Source organism: Mizuhopecten yessoensis, unplaced genomic scaffold (genome assembly GCF_002113885.1).
Source record: "Mizuhopecten yessoensis strain PY_sf001 unplaced genomic scaffold, ASM211388v2 scaffold3235, whole genome shotgun sequence".
NCBI classification, from domain to species: Eukaryota; Metazoa; Mollusca; class Bivalvia; order Pectinida; family Pectinidae; genus Mizuhopecten; species Mizuhopecten yessoensis.
In genome coordinates this window covers 1,220,329-1,238,663 of record NW_018404943.1, presented here as the reverse complement: position 1 = coordinate 1,238,663, position 18,335 = coordinate 1,220,329, and the positions used below count along the sequence as shown (strand labels likewise).

Sequence of the window (18,335 nt, the reverse complement as noted above, 5' to 3'; positions counted from 1 at the left end):
CTTTCCGGACACGGATGAAAAGATTTGGGAAGAATTGATTCGCATAGGACAACGGTACTGTGTCACGTACATATGCGAATCTACTGAAATGTAAAGTGTTCGTGTGTTTGACGAAAGTAAGCTCGCTAACCGACTATTATTTTTTATGGCAGTTTTGGAGAAGAGTGTTTTTCATGTATGCCTTCATTAAGAACAATTTTGAAGACAGTTAGATACTTTGAAAATGAAGAGCATGCGTTATCATCTGCATTACAGATGCTTTTTAATTGCATAAGTTAGAACGTTGACGTCACACGTACAACACCTGTTTTGATGACGTCATGCATTTATTACTGACGTCACAAGATTCGCATGTTCAAGTTGACGGACACTTTTTCCCTGCTTGTGCTACACAGTGCTCTTTTTAGATCAAGGTAAGTCCTTTGATTTCTGATTTAAATTGATATTTCAACGTATTCACTTTTAGTTTTCATGGAATACGATGGCATAATCATCAAACTGATGGAGCCCTCGTATATAAAGAAGAAGAAGAAGAAGAAGAAGAAGAAGAAGAAGAAGAAGAAGAAGAAGAAGAAGAAGAAGAACGAATTAGATAAAATATTCACGAGTACTTAGCTGCAATAACAGTACTGAATTATTTGTATATATTATTTTCCTAGAAATTTCAAAAGAAACATTACTTTACTTACACATTACGTACAGAATAACGAATTTGCTATGACCGCCAAATTAGAAAAACGGACTGTTCGACGAGGAGAATTTTTCTATAAAATAAACGCTAACAACCAAATACATATGTATTTAAATGATGAATAACAATACTCTTTGAGAATCATGTATAGTTTTGTAATCATGGATAACGTTTAGAAGTGTAGTTATGTCTTAGTCAATATGTGTACTGGTCCGCTATAGCCGACAAATCGGTAAGTTTTGTTTCCCCTAATACGTTGTGTCTATTTCTGAAAATATATGATGTCTTTTAAAAACAAAGTTAGGAAAAAAATCGTGTGCAGCAATGTAACAAATGTTTTCTCCCTGTGTGTGTGATAAGCTCTAACTACAGTACAATTTGTATGTTTACCTCGGAGTGCTAAGTTAAATATATATATTTCGCACTCTCAAAGACTACCGATAAGGTAGTTTACTTTCATTAGTGTTTCAGTTGCAATATCAGAGCATCATCGTTGGTCAGGTACTGCTCACACTGTATGCTTACTTGGTGCTACCCATGGGAATTGGTACACGGTTAGGAAAAAGAACGATACCATTTCTAAAAAAAACACAGGGGGCCTTTAATTATTATCTTAAGGATCCCCGTACCACAGCCAAAAAACTGTAACTAAGTGTTGGAAACAATAGTTCTGATAAATAATTCCAGAAAAGAAAACCATACGTTACGGGACTTGTGTGAGAACGATGAAATAAACAAAGCATAAACAATAATGGTGTTTTGAGTGTAAAAAAAAATAGGGAATAGACCGGGATTCGACCTGTTCTACTATTATATCCAAACGGAAGTTAAGGAGGGGTTATATATGAAAAAAGGGTGCAGTGGGGCAGGGTCCTTAAAGTAATGATACACATGTTAAAGCATTTATTATTTTTTGTAACTAGGGGATGTTTCATAACAAATTGGATTTACTATTTCATTCTTTGGGGTAGGGGATATTTCATAGCAACTTAAGTTGAAAACATGATCAACAGGTCTGGAGGAGTAGGCTTCATAATACAAAATACGCTGCCATAGCCATGTCCGAGCCTTGCCCCTCATCCCCAACGGTATTGAAACACTTCATTTATGCAATTATTCATTCCCAGGTCCCAAGGACAAAGGACGCTTCATTTCAAATATGGTTAAAATTCGTATACCATTTACCCTGTATTTGTTATCTAGACCCTGTGACTTACCATATACGGCCTGAGTTATGACCCTGGGTAAGTCCCAAGAGGTGGGGTCAAACATCAGAACGAATCATGGTAGCATGCTTGTGTTCGTCTCTTCATGCCCAGCAAGCAAGTACTTGGTATATGGTTTAACCGTTTCTATGTTATCACAAAGGAACTTAATTTCAAGCGTAAAGATTTTAGACTAGTTTTCTGTGTTATCAAAGCATATGACAAATATCGACATGAAGGTTTATATACAAACAAAAATACATAGTATTTATCATATATTTTTTTAGTTAATAACTTTATGGAATCTTTATAATTGCGTTTAGGATTATCTCACGATAGAGAGTAATGGGAATAGTTTGAAGAGTATAAGTCTAATTTCAAATACATATGCTGCGGTCCCACGAGGCGCAGTACTTTATCCTTTACTCTTTCTCCATTTTTATAAACGATATTACATGGTAAAGTAACACTACTATCATTTTTTTCGAAGATGATACTTTATCACATGTATTTGTTTTAAGTTGGCAGAGCTTTTCGCAGAGTTGAATGAAATGGCGATGTTGAATCTATTAACGATTTGGCAAAACATCGGAAAATAACTTAAATCTTAAAAAATACTATAGGATTAACCTTACCATAGAGAAGTGTTCTGTATCAATATCAACACTTTAGCAATCAAATATAAGAATAATAATTCAATAAGCAGTTAGAACTCTTATGTAACGCGAAGGGGACATTCAATTTATCTATAAAAAGGCATGGATTGGTTTAAAAGAAAAGAAAATGTTTATACAAAAATATACAAAAGCACCAGGCATTGTACTTTTTTTTTACTAGACCAACATCTGAATTACCCGTTCGATACTTAAAATTAATAATATGATTATACATATCTAAGTTTTAAATCATCCATTCTACTACTGTAAGTATACTTACTTCATAATTGCCAACAATACACAGAGGATTTGTACAGGTTATGTTTGTACATGTACATATGTCCATGTTCCTATGACACAGGGACTATGTCTCTACGGATAGACTGAACCCCAGGGGTCAATCCCGGCAGCATGGATCTATCAAGTTGTCTCTTCATGTTCAATATGTGTGCATTTCCTCGTTAAAAAACACTCTTCTAGATTTGGAGTAAAGATGTTCTGATTTCCCATATATAGAATAATACATGCCTTTTTTCCATATCACACCCAGTATCAACCCGAGAGTGCAATATCAGCCCAAGGGCCGAAGGCCCGAGGGCTGATATTGGTCGAGGGTTGATACTTTGTGTGATATGGAAAAAGGCGTGTTTTATTCTGTTTATTTTAAACTTACTAATAAAAACTACTATCTTATGATCTATTTTTCATTTTGAAATATTGAAAAACGAAAATAAATCCACTTGCCCTATTTGGCCACGCATCTCTGCCCCCATCGGGGCCATATTCTCTGAATTTTACGATGAAAATGTCCGTTTTAGCCTAGAATGCTCTAGACCAACTTTGGTGAAAATACCTATAACAGAACCGAAAGAAAAACATTTATACCCTATTAGACACCGTCTCGTTGTCCGCTTTCGTCCTCAGATTTGTTTGTTTGTCAACGTCAGTTTAACCAATCTTACGTCTCCCTTGATACGTCCTTGCACAGGAACAGTTCAGCAAAGTATTTCAAGGATGGTTTGCTTTTACGTCATCACTTCACTGTCCTATTTCGATCATCACCACTGATATCGGTCATGGATGATGTCGTCAAATTCAATTCATGAAAATTGTAATTAGCGTTTATGTCAGAGTGAGTCTTGAATAGTATACATAGATACAGGTACAATATCAGAGTAAGATAGTATTGGTTGTCTTGTGAAATAAAGTCACCATAATTATCGCTTTTATTACATGTTACATGTTTGTCCTCCATTTTGGCGTTGACCTTGATGGTCCATGTTTATTTCTGTGCTAACACAATGATGTTGAAACTCGTGGTAATGTATATCGCTACTTTCTAGCGATACGAACAACATAGTTCGGTCCGGCATCGCACATGAGCGAGTGACCGGCTAGTGACTGTCCGATTTTCATTCCATGCTGTCTTTTCAGGTCTACTGTGTATCCCTATGGCCATCTCCAGTTGACTTAACTGATTATGTAAAGTGAGTACATTATGTGTAACATATAGGCCAAAACGAGTTAGTTTAATGATTGAAGAATGCAGGTGCATTACAATTTGTTTGACACATAGTACTATATCCCCCTGATTCATGTCTGAATTATAATTACGTGTGAATTCACTGAAAATTAAAATTCTGGAGTTGAAGCTTCATTCAAATCAAATAATAGATAAAGGAGTATACCGATGGTAGTTGAGTGTGTTACGTACATAGATAAGTAAGGACTGACAAGAGTAAGGCTATATCCTCCACGCACGCAATGGTGGATCATCACAATATTTAAATATCCTCCTAAATTCAAAGTAGCCTTCACCAGTCTTTACACTTCTATACGTCAAAATATGGTTCGGACAGTGAATAGATCTTTTGAATGCATGTAAATGTATCTACAACTGTAAAATGACCTAACTTACATGAAAAAAATACACATGTATTTAAACAGGTTCAACGACAATGAAGGTGCCCCCAGATGTTCGCCATATGAAAACAGCCTCTGTGGTCCTGACAAAACTCACACCTACTGACCTCCCGAAGGGCGTCACATGTAACATTCAACAAACAGCTACATGTAGTATGGTAAACGCTGCGCACAACGCAAGACAGGATAGCTCCTCGTCGTCAGTGAGCGAGGTCCCGGAAGATGCCAAATCAAGAAGGGATGTATCATGTACTACCAGTTATTCCGAGGAAGGTAGAGCCGGTGATATTCATTCACATGCGATTCTAGATTCAGCAGAGGCTCAGAAAAGCGAAACAGCATCACTTGACACTTTACCTTTTCCGAGCGCTGATAGAAACATGGCGCCTCCAAAACGCGATTTCAAACATGAAAGTACCAAGATATGCACATCCGAGAACTTGCCGTATATAGAATCACCAAGGAAACGTAGAAAACTTCATTTTACCACCTCCCCGAAGAATTACGATGCATACTCACAAGTCCTTCCAGATGCGGATATAAAAGAGAGCAATATAACAAGCAATGCAAACGAGCAGGCATCAACATCAAAAGACAAGCAGATTGGAACCAAAGGCTCATTGAATATGCCTACGGTTATTGAGATGAGGTTTGGTAATCATGTGAATGAACCCAGTTGTTCAACCATTCCCTACATCAGGAAGAAAATCAGCGATACCGTGCTCGGAAAAATACAGCTTGTCAATAATACTGCCAAACAAATGTCTTGCAATAAAGAATTCCTTTCGTCCCACACTGAGAGCATATCAAAAGCATTATCTGTAAAATGCTTCGATGGAAAAACAATGAAGAATGTAGAAAGTAGCATCTGCAATGATAATGAACAATCGTCTAAATCCAAAGCTTGTACAATTAACAGATGTGATGTATCCGTGAAGAGGCCGACCCTTCCTCATAGTGATAAAATCGATTGCTTCAATCAGCCAAAGTCTAGTAAGAAATCCAAGACCAAATTAGAGAACATAACAGCAAAGTTGATGAGAGAGAAACAAGAAGCAGTCAACTTTGCTTCAACGGAATCTATTTGCTTAAACTCTTCACCCTACTCATCGAAAATCAAACGTGAAACATTGGGTACTGCTGAGTACACGTCTATCATGCCGATGAACAGACAACATTCCGCGGATCAGAGAGGTCACCGAGCCAGAAAACGACCAGTCCAGAAACAGTATTTACGCGCTGGTTCCGCCATAAACGTATCATTGAAAGAATTGATCCCCAAAGAACGATGTTCCTCTGTGCCTTCTTCTAGTGAAAACAAACTAAACGTGACAAGAAAAATGCTTAAGACGGCAATATCAGCAAGTACAGATAGTATTAAGGCTAAATACATACCACAGGAAGACTGGCTTCAGGGAACACAGAAGAACGTTCCAAATATTCTCGTAAAATCTAAATTTGCTACAAAGTCAAAAGGATCGTCCAACCTAGAACAAGCTGCGACCTGCTCCAAGTCATCTACATCAGACCAAATGTGTAAAGATAGCTCAGAAACGGCTTCAGTGGAACTATGTAGACTGCAGAAAAACAAAAGTATAGGAAATCCCGAGATTTTGACAAAGATTAAACCTAAGAAAAACAGGAAAAAACAGGGCGAATCATTCACGGACGAGCTGGTACAACCCGGTCCATCCGGATATCGGAAGATCTCTGGAGTAGTTGTAGAAGGGAACGCCTTGACAGAGACGTCAGACAAGTCTGACCATATTAGTGACACTGGCAGGATCTCGCCGAAAAAGGAGCGGACGTCAAATGCTGTACATATAAAGAGTGCAAACGCATTCCCACACATGAAAGAATTGCATCTTCCTGTAAAAGGGTCCCAAATGCCAATCATTAAAACATCCCCGCAGAAAGGCAAACGTGTAACATCAACATACAAAAACGAAATAGGATCTGATAGTCCGATATCCTTTAACTTTTCATCAAAAATAAAAACAGACATTCCCAAGGACACGAATGAAGTAGTAGAAACAACCAGCCTACCAAGTAAAAGCACACCTTCAATAAAACCAGTGGTCCAGATGGGCAGTTTTGCCATCAGTAAATCACAGGAAATAATCCCGATCAAATCAAATGAATCCTTTCTAACTCCAAACACAAAGCAAAATGTTATCACTCCTAAGCGTGTTGGTCATGCCATCTCCTATGCTGAATACTGCGCGCAGATGGATGACGCGGAAGCCTCACATGACGCGGCGAAGAGCAAGCCAAGATGGAATTCAGAGTTTGACGTTGTCAAGGTAACGGAGACTCAGAAAAGTGACGTAGACATCCGCAACAATCTCAACGATCAGTTACGAGACGATGCTAATTCCTTGTTGAAAAAACTAAATCAATTACATGTGAATAATAGCAAGTGTTCGGAAGATACCAAGAGTGCACAATATTCTGATACTGTCGGTGAGCACGATTGTTCTGAAGTAGTAATCAAACAAGAAAAAGATGAAGATCCTATTAAAGTAGACATAGATGATGATGATGATGACACAGCCAGTGTACACCTGTCAGATCATAGATACACGAAGACTCCGGACGCCTCGCCCGCCAAGCCCCTAACTAAGGACATTCTCCACCAAATTTCGACCAAGTCTGGTACTGTAGCGATGGTTAACCGTAAACAGACAACCGAAGTGGAACGTAAACAGCCCGTATATGCCGTGAAATACGGTAACAAGCTCTTCCTCATACATAGCAAAGACGACAAGAATAACGGGGACGTTAAAACAGGAACGAACAATCCAAAGGGGGTATCAAGTTTTAAGGCCATTTCTCCAAAGATCGAAATTAAAACAGACAAAGAACAGACACTTAAAGACAGTCCGAATTTGGCTAAGAAAAAGACTAATCGTAAAATTAATACAGGTAAATTAGTTCCAAAACGCAAATTGGATTTTATAAGGCAGCTAGTGCTGAATCAGAAATATTTGAGACGGAAAAAGAAGCAAGAAAAACAGTCTATTTATTCGTGTAGATCCAACAGAACGTCCGTTATCAGGAATGCCAAGGTAGTCTACATCACGCGAAGCAACGACACGATACAGACCACTACGTCTAGAGTAAGTATCACCCTTACCAAGGGTACAGACGCGGAGTTGAAGCGCTGGAGTAGATACGCCGACTTCAAGGCACAACTCACCTACCATGACGAGGACAACACATTGATACATATCAAGGTCGACGAGCTCCAGCCTGGTTTCTACAAAATGATGCCAGTAAGTGACACGTCCGATACAAAAACAACCACAGTGATTCTGAGCTGTCTACCTCCTCATCCTGACGCCATTACAGAAGGGGACGCCTTCATCGCTGTCGGACCATTGCGAAATGTTGTGGACACGGGAGAGGACGTGAAACAAACCGAGGAATGGTCGTTATCCCAACTCGGCAAAAATCTCATCTCAATTCTTCCGTCCACAGCCATGTGTCATGGTAACCTGTATTCTAGCGATGTCAGTTACCGCCCCAAGATGGATGCACGGGAATGGTATGGAGCTAGCGTTTTTGACATCTTTACAAGAAAGTATTGCCGCCAGAAGAGAGTTTTGCAGCGGCGAAAGTGGGACAAAAACCCGTACGACAAAACCTTCAATTAGAAGCGATGTCGTTACTCTTACCATACAAGTACAACTCTTACCATTGAAGTACAACCAGGTCAGCTCCCTAATGCAGAGTGTCAAGTTCTGGATTTGTAAGAAGACATTTTCAACAAACGACACGGAGAGGAACCCTGAAGTAAATCGTCCAACGGTCAAGAAATGAATATTCATGACAATATGAACAATCAGCACGGAAAGGAATCCTACAGCAAAGTCAACACCTGATATGTAATGAATGGTTTACAACCCTTCCAACAAGGACCGGAATTCTACACGTTAACGTTCAAATGTCAAGAATTGAAAACCTATACCAGCATGGCTGAAACAGGGCTTGAAAGTCTAGTTGTGTTATTCCTTTACAAATCTATTAAATGCTATACGACATCCATTACAAACCACACGTCAAGGATACACTGCAGACACGAATAACTCCATTACAAACCACACGTCAAGGATACATTGCAGACAAGAATAACTCCATTACAAACCACACGTCAAGGATACACTGTAGACACGAATAAATCCATTACAGACCATACGTCAAGGATACACTGTAGACACCAAAACCTCCATTACAAACCACACGTCAAGGATACATCGCAGACAAGAATAACTCCATTACAAACCACACGTCAGGGATACACTGTGGACATCAATAACTCCATTACAGACCATACGTCAAGGATACACTGAAGACACGAATAACTCCATTACAAACCATACGTCAGACCACACGTCAAGGATACACTGCAGACACGACTAACTCCATTACAAACCACACGTCAAGGATACATTTCAGACAAGAATAACTCCATTACAAACCACACGTCAACGATACACTGTGGACATCAATAACTCCATTACAGACCATACGTCAAGGATACACTGTAGACACCAATAGCTCCATTACAAACCATACGTCAAGGATACACTGTAGACACCAATAACTCCATTACAAACCACACTTCAAGGATACACTGCAGACACGAATAACTCCATTACAAACCACACGTCAAGGATACACTGAAGACACGAATAACTCCATAACAATCCATACGTCAAGGATACACTGTGGACATCAATAACTCCATTACAAACCATACGTCAAGGATACACTGCAGACACGAATAACTCCATAACAAACCACACGTCAAGGATACACTGCAGACACGAATAATTCCATTACAAACTATACGTCAAGGATACACTGTGGACATCAATAACTCCATTACAAACCATACGCCGAGATACACTGTAGACACCAATAACTCCATTACAAACCATACGTCAAGGATACACTGTAGACACGAATAACTCCGTTACAAACCATACGTCAAGGATACACTGTAGACACGAATAATTCCATTACAAACCACACGTCAAGGATACTCTGTAGACACCAATAACTCCATTACAGACCATACGTCAAGGATACACTGTGGACATCAATAACTCCATTACAAACCATACGTCAAGGATACACTGTAGACACCAATAACTCCATTACAGACCATACGTCAGGGATACACTGAAGACACGAATAACACCATTACAAACCACACGTCAAGGATACACTGTAGACATCAATAACTCCATTACAAACTATACGTCAAGGATACACTGAAGACACGAATAACTCCATTACAAACCATACGTCAATGATACACTGTGGACATCAATAACTCCATTACAAACCACACGTCAAGGATACACTGTGGACATCAATAACTCCATTACAAACCATACGTCGAGATACACTGTAGACACCAATAACTCCATTACAAACCATACGTCAAGGATACACTGTAGACACGAATAACTCCGTTACAAACCACACTTCAAGGATACACTGTAGACACGAATAATTCCATTACAAACCACACGTCAAGGATACACTGTAGACACCAATAACTCCATTACAGACCATACGTCAAGGATACACTGAAGACACGAATAACTCCATTACAGACCATACGTCAACGATACACTGTAGACACCAATAACTCCATTACAGACCACATGTCAAGGATACACTGTAGACACGAATAATTCCATTACAGACCATACGTCAAGGATACACTGAAGACACGAATAATTCCATTGCAGACCATACGCGAATAACTCCATTACATACCACACGTCAAGGATACACTGTAGACACCAATAACTCCATTACAAACCATACGTCAAGGATACACTGAAGACATGAATAACTCCATTACAGACCATACGTCAAGGATACACTGTAGACACCAATAACTCCATTACAAACCGTACGTCAAGGATACACTGTGGACATCAATAACTCCATTACAGACCATACGTCGAGATACACTGTAGACACGAATACCTCCATTACAAACCATACATCAAGGATACACTGTGGACATCATTAACTCCATTACAGACCATACGTCAAGGATACACTGAAGACACGAATAACTCCATTACAAACCACACGTCAGAGATACACTGTCGACACCAATAACTCTATTACAAACCATACGTCAAGGATACACCGTAGACATCAATAACTCCATTACAAACCACACGTCCAGGATACACTGTCGACACCAGTAACTCTATTACAAACCATACGTCAAGGATACACTGTAGACATCAATAACTCCGTTACAAACCATACGTCAAGGATACACTGTGGACATCAATAACTCCATTACAGACCATACGTCAGGGATACACTGTAGACACCAATAACTCCATAACAGACCATACGTCAGGGATACACTGAAGACACGAATAACTCCATTACAAACCATACGTCAGAGATACACTGTCGACACCAATAACTATTACAAACCATACGTCAAGGATACACTATAGACATCAATAACTCCGTTACAAACCATACGTCAAGGATACACTGTGGACATCAATAACTCCATTACAAACCATACGTCAAGGATACACTGTAGACACCAATAACTCCATAACAGACCATACGTCAGGGATACACTGAAGACACGAATAACTCCATTACAAACCACACGTCAAGGATACACTGAAGACACGAATAACACCATTACAAACCACACGTCAAGGATACACTGTAGACACCAATAACTGTAGGATCATCTTCTCCTTTTATGGTTACAAATTGTCATTTAAAAATATATATGTATAACTAGTCAATGAAACTTCACACACATCGTAAGTATTAATGTAAAATTCTGTGACAGTACAAAAAAAGAAATCAGTTTAGTGTTTTGGCGTTTTTTATTGTTGTACTCATTCCTATTAACATCATTGCCATATATGTATAAATACATAAGATTGCAAAGAGACATTTTGAATCAACAACATATGTGTTGTTTGATAATGATTTTATGAAGTATTCTTATTAACTACATATATTATATATTACTCCAAAAATATTGCAGTTGCATATAGATATTGATCATTTAAACCCTTACCCTATTAGCACTCCATTCTCTGGTATCCTATCAACAAGATTTATAAACATCTATCTCTTCTCTAAATATTACTGTCTTTGTCTTTTCATACACCAATTTATTCCTAAAATCATTGATTCACATTTTCACTTCATAATGGAGAACATGTTTATTGATAATGTAACACCAACAAACATGGAGCATACCTCCACTGTTGATGGTGAGTGTAATTATTTTAACATGGAATACATCTGTATTTTTGATGGCAAGTGTAATTATACATGGTACACCCTTGTATTTTTGATGGCAAATGTAATTATACATGGTACACACCTGTATTTTTGATGGCAAGTGTAATTATACATGGTACACCCTTGTATTTTTGATGGCAAATGTAATTATACATGGTACACACGTGTATTTTTGATGGCAAATGTAATTATACATAGGACACATCTGTATTTTTGATGGCAAGTGTAATTAAACATGGTACACACCTGTATTTTTGAGGGCAAAAGTAATTATACATGTTACACACCTGTATTTTTGATGGCAAATGTAATTATACATGGTACACACCTGTATTTTTGATGGAAAATGAAATTATACATGGAACACACCTGCATTATTGATGCCATGCATGATCATATGTGTGGCACACCTGTATTATTGATGCCATGTGTGATCACATGTGTGGCACACCTGCATTATTGATGCCATGTGTGATCATATGTGTGGCATACCTGCATTATTGATGCCATGCATGATCATATGTGTGGCACACCTGCATTATTGATGCCATGTGTGATAATATGCGTGGCACACCTGCATTATTGATGCCATGTGTGATAATATGTGTGGCACACCTGTATTATTGATGCAATGTGTGATTACACTTGCTAACCAAAACAATATTTTATTGCTGATATAACATACGGAATGATAAAAAATTATTATGATCAGGATGGCCATCTTTCATGTAAATATGATAAAATCTGGTAATTGGCTTAAACCTGTAATATATTACAGTATGGAATGTACCTCTCAAACTCTCACACATAGACAGAATCAAACAGTCATACACAATGTTATTTTCAAAAAGCAGTAAAAAAAATGCTGATGATAAGATCAGATATGTATAGACTAATCGTGATATGTATATAGAGTAATGATGATATGTATACACATGTTCTAAAGATCAATGTAGTTGTTTGTATGGTTACAACATTTAAGTGGTTTAACACATAAAAACTGATGTTAGGACTGCCTCCCTGAGACTATATCATCCTTTTTGTTCAGGTTTCTTGTCTTATACCCTAACCCCTTGTTTACAGATGAGTGAATGATCGAACAAATATGGAATTTCTGCTACATGTACTACACATCCCTTTCCCACAGGTGAAATGTTTTAGGGTCTTGCTTAACTTGAAACTTGACCTTGAGTATTAATATTGTACAACCAAATACATCACCAGAAAATAATCCTGGGATCGACTAACTTCAATCTCTGCCATTTTTTCAAAATATGAAGAGTGTTTTACTGTTAGTTATCTATATCTAATGGCAAGATGATATTGTTACTGAACATGCAGGGCTATACAGTATATATATGATTTGTGTTGGGAGTTATCCCCCTTATTGTTTTCTTAATGAAAAATGAGACATACTGACTGCATGCCAGAAAATTTTCTCCACAGTTTATAATTGTTTTTTGCATTTTCAACCTCAGTAATGACTGCCAATTTATCGTGACAGTAAATATTTGTACACTTCATAACATACTTAGTATATAGAGATTACATGTGGAGAGCAAATTAACACTGGGCAAATAGGGATTTTACTAGTGAAGGGTGAACTATCGACTCGGTGAAAGTTCCCCAGCGTACAGTACAAGTATAATCATAGGAATGTAAGCAACGCATTAAGTGGTATTTACTTTTCAAAAATGCCATCACAAAATTAATTTGTTCGAATAAGAATTTAAAAAAATCCAAAAGTTTTCTATCAATTGAACTCTTTTGAAACAGTGATAATGTTACTGTATAAAGGTAGCATGTGTCTTTAAATACAGTACGTGTATTAGATGGACTGGACCACAGGTAACTGATATGTATGGTAAAGGTAAAATATCCTAACCTACATCACAAGTCAATGTTACCGTACTAAACTTTAGGCCAACATCACGGCTCATTTATACGGAGAATTGTCCAGACAGGTGGGATTAAGTTAATCACGGAATGTTCAGAGACAATGGACAAAATAAAAATAATAACATCTTTTAAAATCAATGTTAAACTTCATTTCAAAGTCAGAATAGGAATGTAAGCAACGCATTAAGTGGTATTTACTTTTCAAAAATGCCATCACAAAATTAATTCGTTCGAATAAGAATTTAAAAAAATCCAAAAGTTTTCTATCAATTGAACTCTTTTGAAACAGTGATAATGTTACTGTATAAAGGTAGCATGTGTCTTTAAATACAGTACGTGTATTAGATGGACTGGACCACAGGTAACTGATATGTATGGTAAAGGTAAAATATCCTAACCTACATCACAAGTCAATGTTACCGTACTAAACTTTAGGCCAACATCACGGCTCATTTATACGGAGAATTGTCCAGACAGGTGGGATTAAGTTAATCACGGAATGTTCAGAGACAATGGACAAAATAAAAATAATAACATCTTTTAAAATCAATGTTAAACTTCATTTCAAAGTCAGAATAGGCCAAACTTTGGCTTGATGTTAAAACACACATGTGTATAAAACAAGAATGCTTTTTGTTCTGGAATGGAATTCCTTTCCACAAAATATGGAAGACATGGAAAAAGGAAATTTGTTCATTTGCAAATTGTAAAATAGACATAGCAACATTTATACAATAAGTACTGGTAACCAGATTTTATTCAGACAGAAACTTTTCCATAAAATTTTGCAAATCAAACATTCTTAGCATTAATGTCAAAGGTATTTGACTGCTTTTGTAAAAGCTGCTTGGTCCAACTAGAGACATGACTTCATACAAATAGTGTAGCAATTTCTCAATAAAATCCTTGTAGCATGAATTGTATTTATTTAGGCAATTGTGGTTTTGGTGGGGTTTACCTGGTTACGAGGTTGACATATCCTCTGGAAGCACTAGAATGATATGTAGATATTCACTTTAATTAAATGTTTACACCAAAATTTACATGTACACCTGACAAGACAACCTAAAGTGTTTGCAAAAACTAGAAACAGTATCTGTGCTGTTAGCTCTTTCTATAAAAGAATGTGTATATTGATGTGTCAAAACCTGTAGCATCGCTGAATACTGACAGGTGAGTTGGTCCTAATGGCTATAAAACACCTTTATTCCATCAAAAATGGTATTCAGAAACAAACCCTGAACAGCTTTCAATAAGTTAATTCTTTCCTTGAAAAATATTTTAAAACAAGCTCTATGTTGTTTGGTTTGTTAGGGAATTTTCTGCAAATAACTGACCTTTCAACCTCCCTAAAATATAAGGGTGCTAGACTTAAGTGGAATTTTTGCTACTCTTCTTCACTAAGCCTCTCCCTTACCAATCAAGCCCTCCATTTGAGTGAAGCTTATTTTGACTGTAGTTCATTCACATTCATAATCTCTTTGTGAAGAGGTGTTGTTTTCTCTCTTCTGAGATTGCATCTTGAATCAATGAACAATATTTTGGAGACGATTCTTAGAATTATGTAAATACTTCTTTATCATTTGAGTCTTCAACCACATCAGTTTTGATTGTACAGGAAGGTAACACTAAGACAGGGTACAGGATACTCCAGCAGATATCACTCACACTGGTTATTACCAATTTTACAGGGTTTATAAAATAGCAGGTTACCTCAACAAAGGTTGATAGCTGTAAACACACAGACACAACTAAAAACAAATAAACACAATACGTTATGTATCGATGCTATCCAACACCCCCAACTAATCATTAATAAATCATATAAAAATATTGAATATAAAATTTTGTTTTTATGGCAACACTAGTAAAATGATGAGGTCCCTCACAACTGTATATAAAATAATACACATACTTACACACACTTTCAACATAAAACATCTTACTAAGTATTGTTATATAAAAATAACACCGAATTTATCTACTATAATTCATATTTCGTTCTGCAGCCATGAATGGATATGAATAGTATACTGTAAGCTACCTGTAGATATATACCTTGGTCCTTATATTGTTGTTAAGGATTGTCACCTGGTCACCAAGGACACACAATGTCTATTACACTATCCCAAGGAATGTAAAATCTCACAGCACATCACCTGTAAGGCAGACCCGAGTCATTCCCAGCAGCATCAACACAAACTTACTCCTACAATTAGCATCAGGATGAGGATAACTTCATGTGGAGAATACATTGCAACAGAAATTGATTAATCAAATAAAGGAGAGTGAAATTAGGGTATAATCAAAAGTACAATTATCTCCCTAATAAAACATAATATCCTCACAAAGGTCCATACCCCTAATGTGTATCACAACCTTATCCATCCTAGCTCACTGTGTCATTGTTTCATGTATGAATAAACAAATCTCTCTAATTTACAAAATGCTGATGCTGAGCCATAATAAATACTTCCAGTCTTATCCAAACAGAGGAATTTTCTCGAGAAAGGAAGGTTATTTGAGAACAGGGCAACAGGTTGTTTACCCAGAATCCTGTTTTTTCTACCAACCATCACAAGGTGTGGAATTATATTCATAACTGTGGGCTGTAACAACTAAAAAGTAGGTGTCTAAAATACTCCTAGAGGACAGGGTCACTTGGCCAATGCCTTGTTGGTGCAGCACGGCACAGAAATCAGTTGATACAGGCTGAAGACATCAAAGGAACTTCCAGGTCAAGGACATCACAAAACCTGTCGATACAGACCGAATACATCACAGGAACTTCCAGGTCAAGGACACTTCAAATCTATTGATACAGGCCAGAGACATCACAAAACCTGTCGATACAGGCCGGAGACATCATCACAGAAACCTACAGGCCAGGGATATCACTGAAACAGGTGTTGATATAAGGCCAGGTCATCAGAGCAACCTGGTGATATTTGACAAGGAGGACAACAGTGGACAGTGAATACCAAAATCCCACCTGTAGCTTCAGTTCCCATCCTATTCTGCACCAGACATGTAATCAATACTGCTGAATTTCCATGGATATGAGGCTTTCACAGCTAGGCTAATCACAAGATTGCACCTGTAACACCCATTGTGTTTACCCTCTGTACTAAAGATCACATGATCAATGCTGCTGAGTTTCCATAGAGACAAGTCTTGCACAGCCAAGGTCAAGATCACACCTGTATTTCCCATTCTGATCACACTCAGTAATATAGATCACATGATCATTGGTGCTGAGTTTCCACGGAGACAAGTGTTGCACAGTCAGGGTCAAGATCATACCTGTAGCTCTCATTCTGATCACACTCTGTACAGATCATATGATCAATTGCTGAGTTTCCATGGAGACGAGGATGGCACACCCAGGGTAAAGATCACACCTGTAGCTCCCATTCTGATCACACTCAGTACTATAGATCACATGATCATTGGTGCTGAGTTTCCACGGAGACAAGTCTTGCACAGCCAGGGTCAAGATCATACCTGTAGCTCCCATTCTGATCACACTCTGTACAGATCACATGATCAATTGCTGAGTTTCCATGGAGACGAGGATGGCACACCCAGGGTAAAGATCACACCTGTAGCTCCCATTCTGATCACACTCAGTACTATAGATCACATGATCAATTGCTGAGTTTCCATGGAGACAAGTCTTGCACAGCCAGGGTCAAGATCACACCTGTAGCTCCCATTCTGATCACACTCTGTACAGATCACATGATCAATGCTGCTGAGTTTCCATGGAGACGAGGAAGGCAGGCACAGCCAGGGTCAGCAGTACTCTTCCACGCTGCGTAGGTCAACTATGTTGAACAGGATTTGCTGAACATCTTCATCCATATGTCCCTGTGTATAAGAAAATAGTCATGTTGATGGGACACATATATCAAACAACAATAAAATCACAATGGTGACATATATCATATATTAAGCCTTGTGTTATTTTAATTAATGTTTTGTATAAAAATTGAAAACCTTTTTTATACAATGTAGTCTTTATGTTGTTTCATTTAAAGTGTCACACAATCAGAGTCATGTCTAATTCCCACATTTACTTTAAAGTGAAAGTTTCAAAAATACAACCACTATAAATATATAACTGATTAAAGAAAAACATTAAAACAAATTTCTTCTAGGTCTAATGCAAATGTATTAGATTTCTACACAAATATTGACATTATTCTGGTTTATTTTGATAAAAAGTCTATTCACATTCTATTAATTTTAAAGTCCCTTTATCCTTTTGTTCACTTCAATTTAATATTTCTTTGTAAATCCATCTGTGACAAGCCAAAATTTATCACGGACACAAAAAAATAATCTATAACACTGAAGACAAGATTTGCATTTTTGTATGTACAGACATGTGACCTACCTGTATTGACGAGATGAGGTGCGTTCTGTATGTGTTTACAACATCCCTGTGATGTCGATCTGTTTCCTACAAACACAAAATAATCTAGCTTATGACTGGGAATACAAACTTCTCTGGCTAAGGGTTCACAGTATGATGTCCAGCATGTAGCATTCACATTGGCTGAAGCATGTCATCAACTGACACAATTAATTCAGTATCTTATCATTATTGACTCAATATGTGGTCAGTAAGTAGTA

General features: G+C 37.6%; 2 protein-coding genes across 12 annotated transcripts in view; one reads left to right on the top strand and one right to left on the bottom strand.

Moving 5' to 3' along the window:
* The first annotated feature begins 370 nt into the window (after positions 1-370).
* LOC110447247 lies at positions 371-8,687 on the top strand. Its single transcript, XM_021492805.1, has 2 exons — positions 371-413; positions 4,500-8,687. Exon 2 carries the CDS (start codon positions 4,511-4,513, stop codon positions 8,129-8,131), a length of 3,621 nt encoding a protein of 1,206 aa, XP_021348480.1. The 5' UTR covers positions 371-413; positions 4,500-4,510; the 3' UTR covers positions 8,132-8,687.
* Positions 8,688-11,352: 2,665 nt separating this feature from the next.
* LOC110447248 (ankycorbin-like) overlaps positions 11,353-18,335 on the bottom strand; it is a 76,372-nt gene continuing 69,389 nt past the window's right edge. For all 11 annotated transcript variants that reach the window (XM_021492806.1, XM_021492817.1, XM_021492807.1 and 8 more), the window contains 2 exons: positions 18,097-18,162; positions 11,353-17,567 (listed from right to left, as the gene is read on the bottom strand). In XM_021492806.1, coding sequence (XP_021348481.1) covers positions 17,493-17,567; positions 18,097-18,162 — 141 coding nt within the window. In that variant the 3' untranslated portion in view covers positions 11,353-17,492. The remainder of the gene's footprint in view (positions 17,568-18,096; positions 18,163-18,335) is intronic.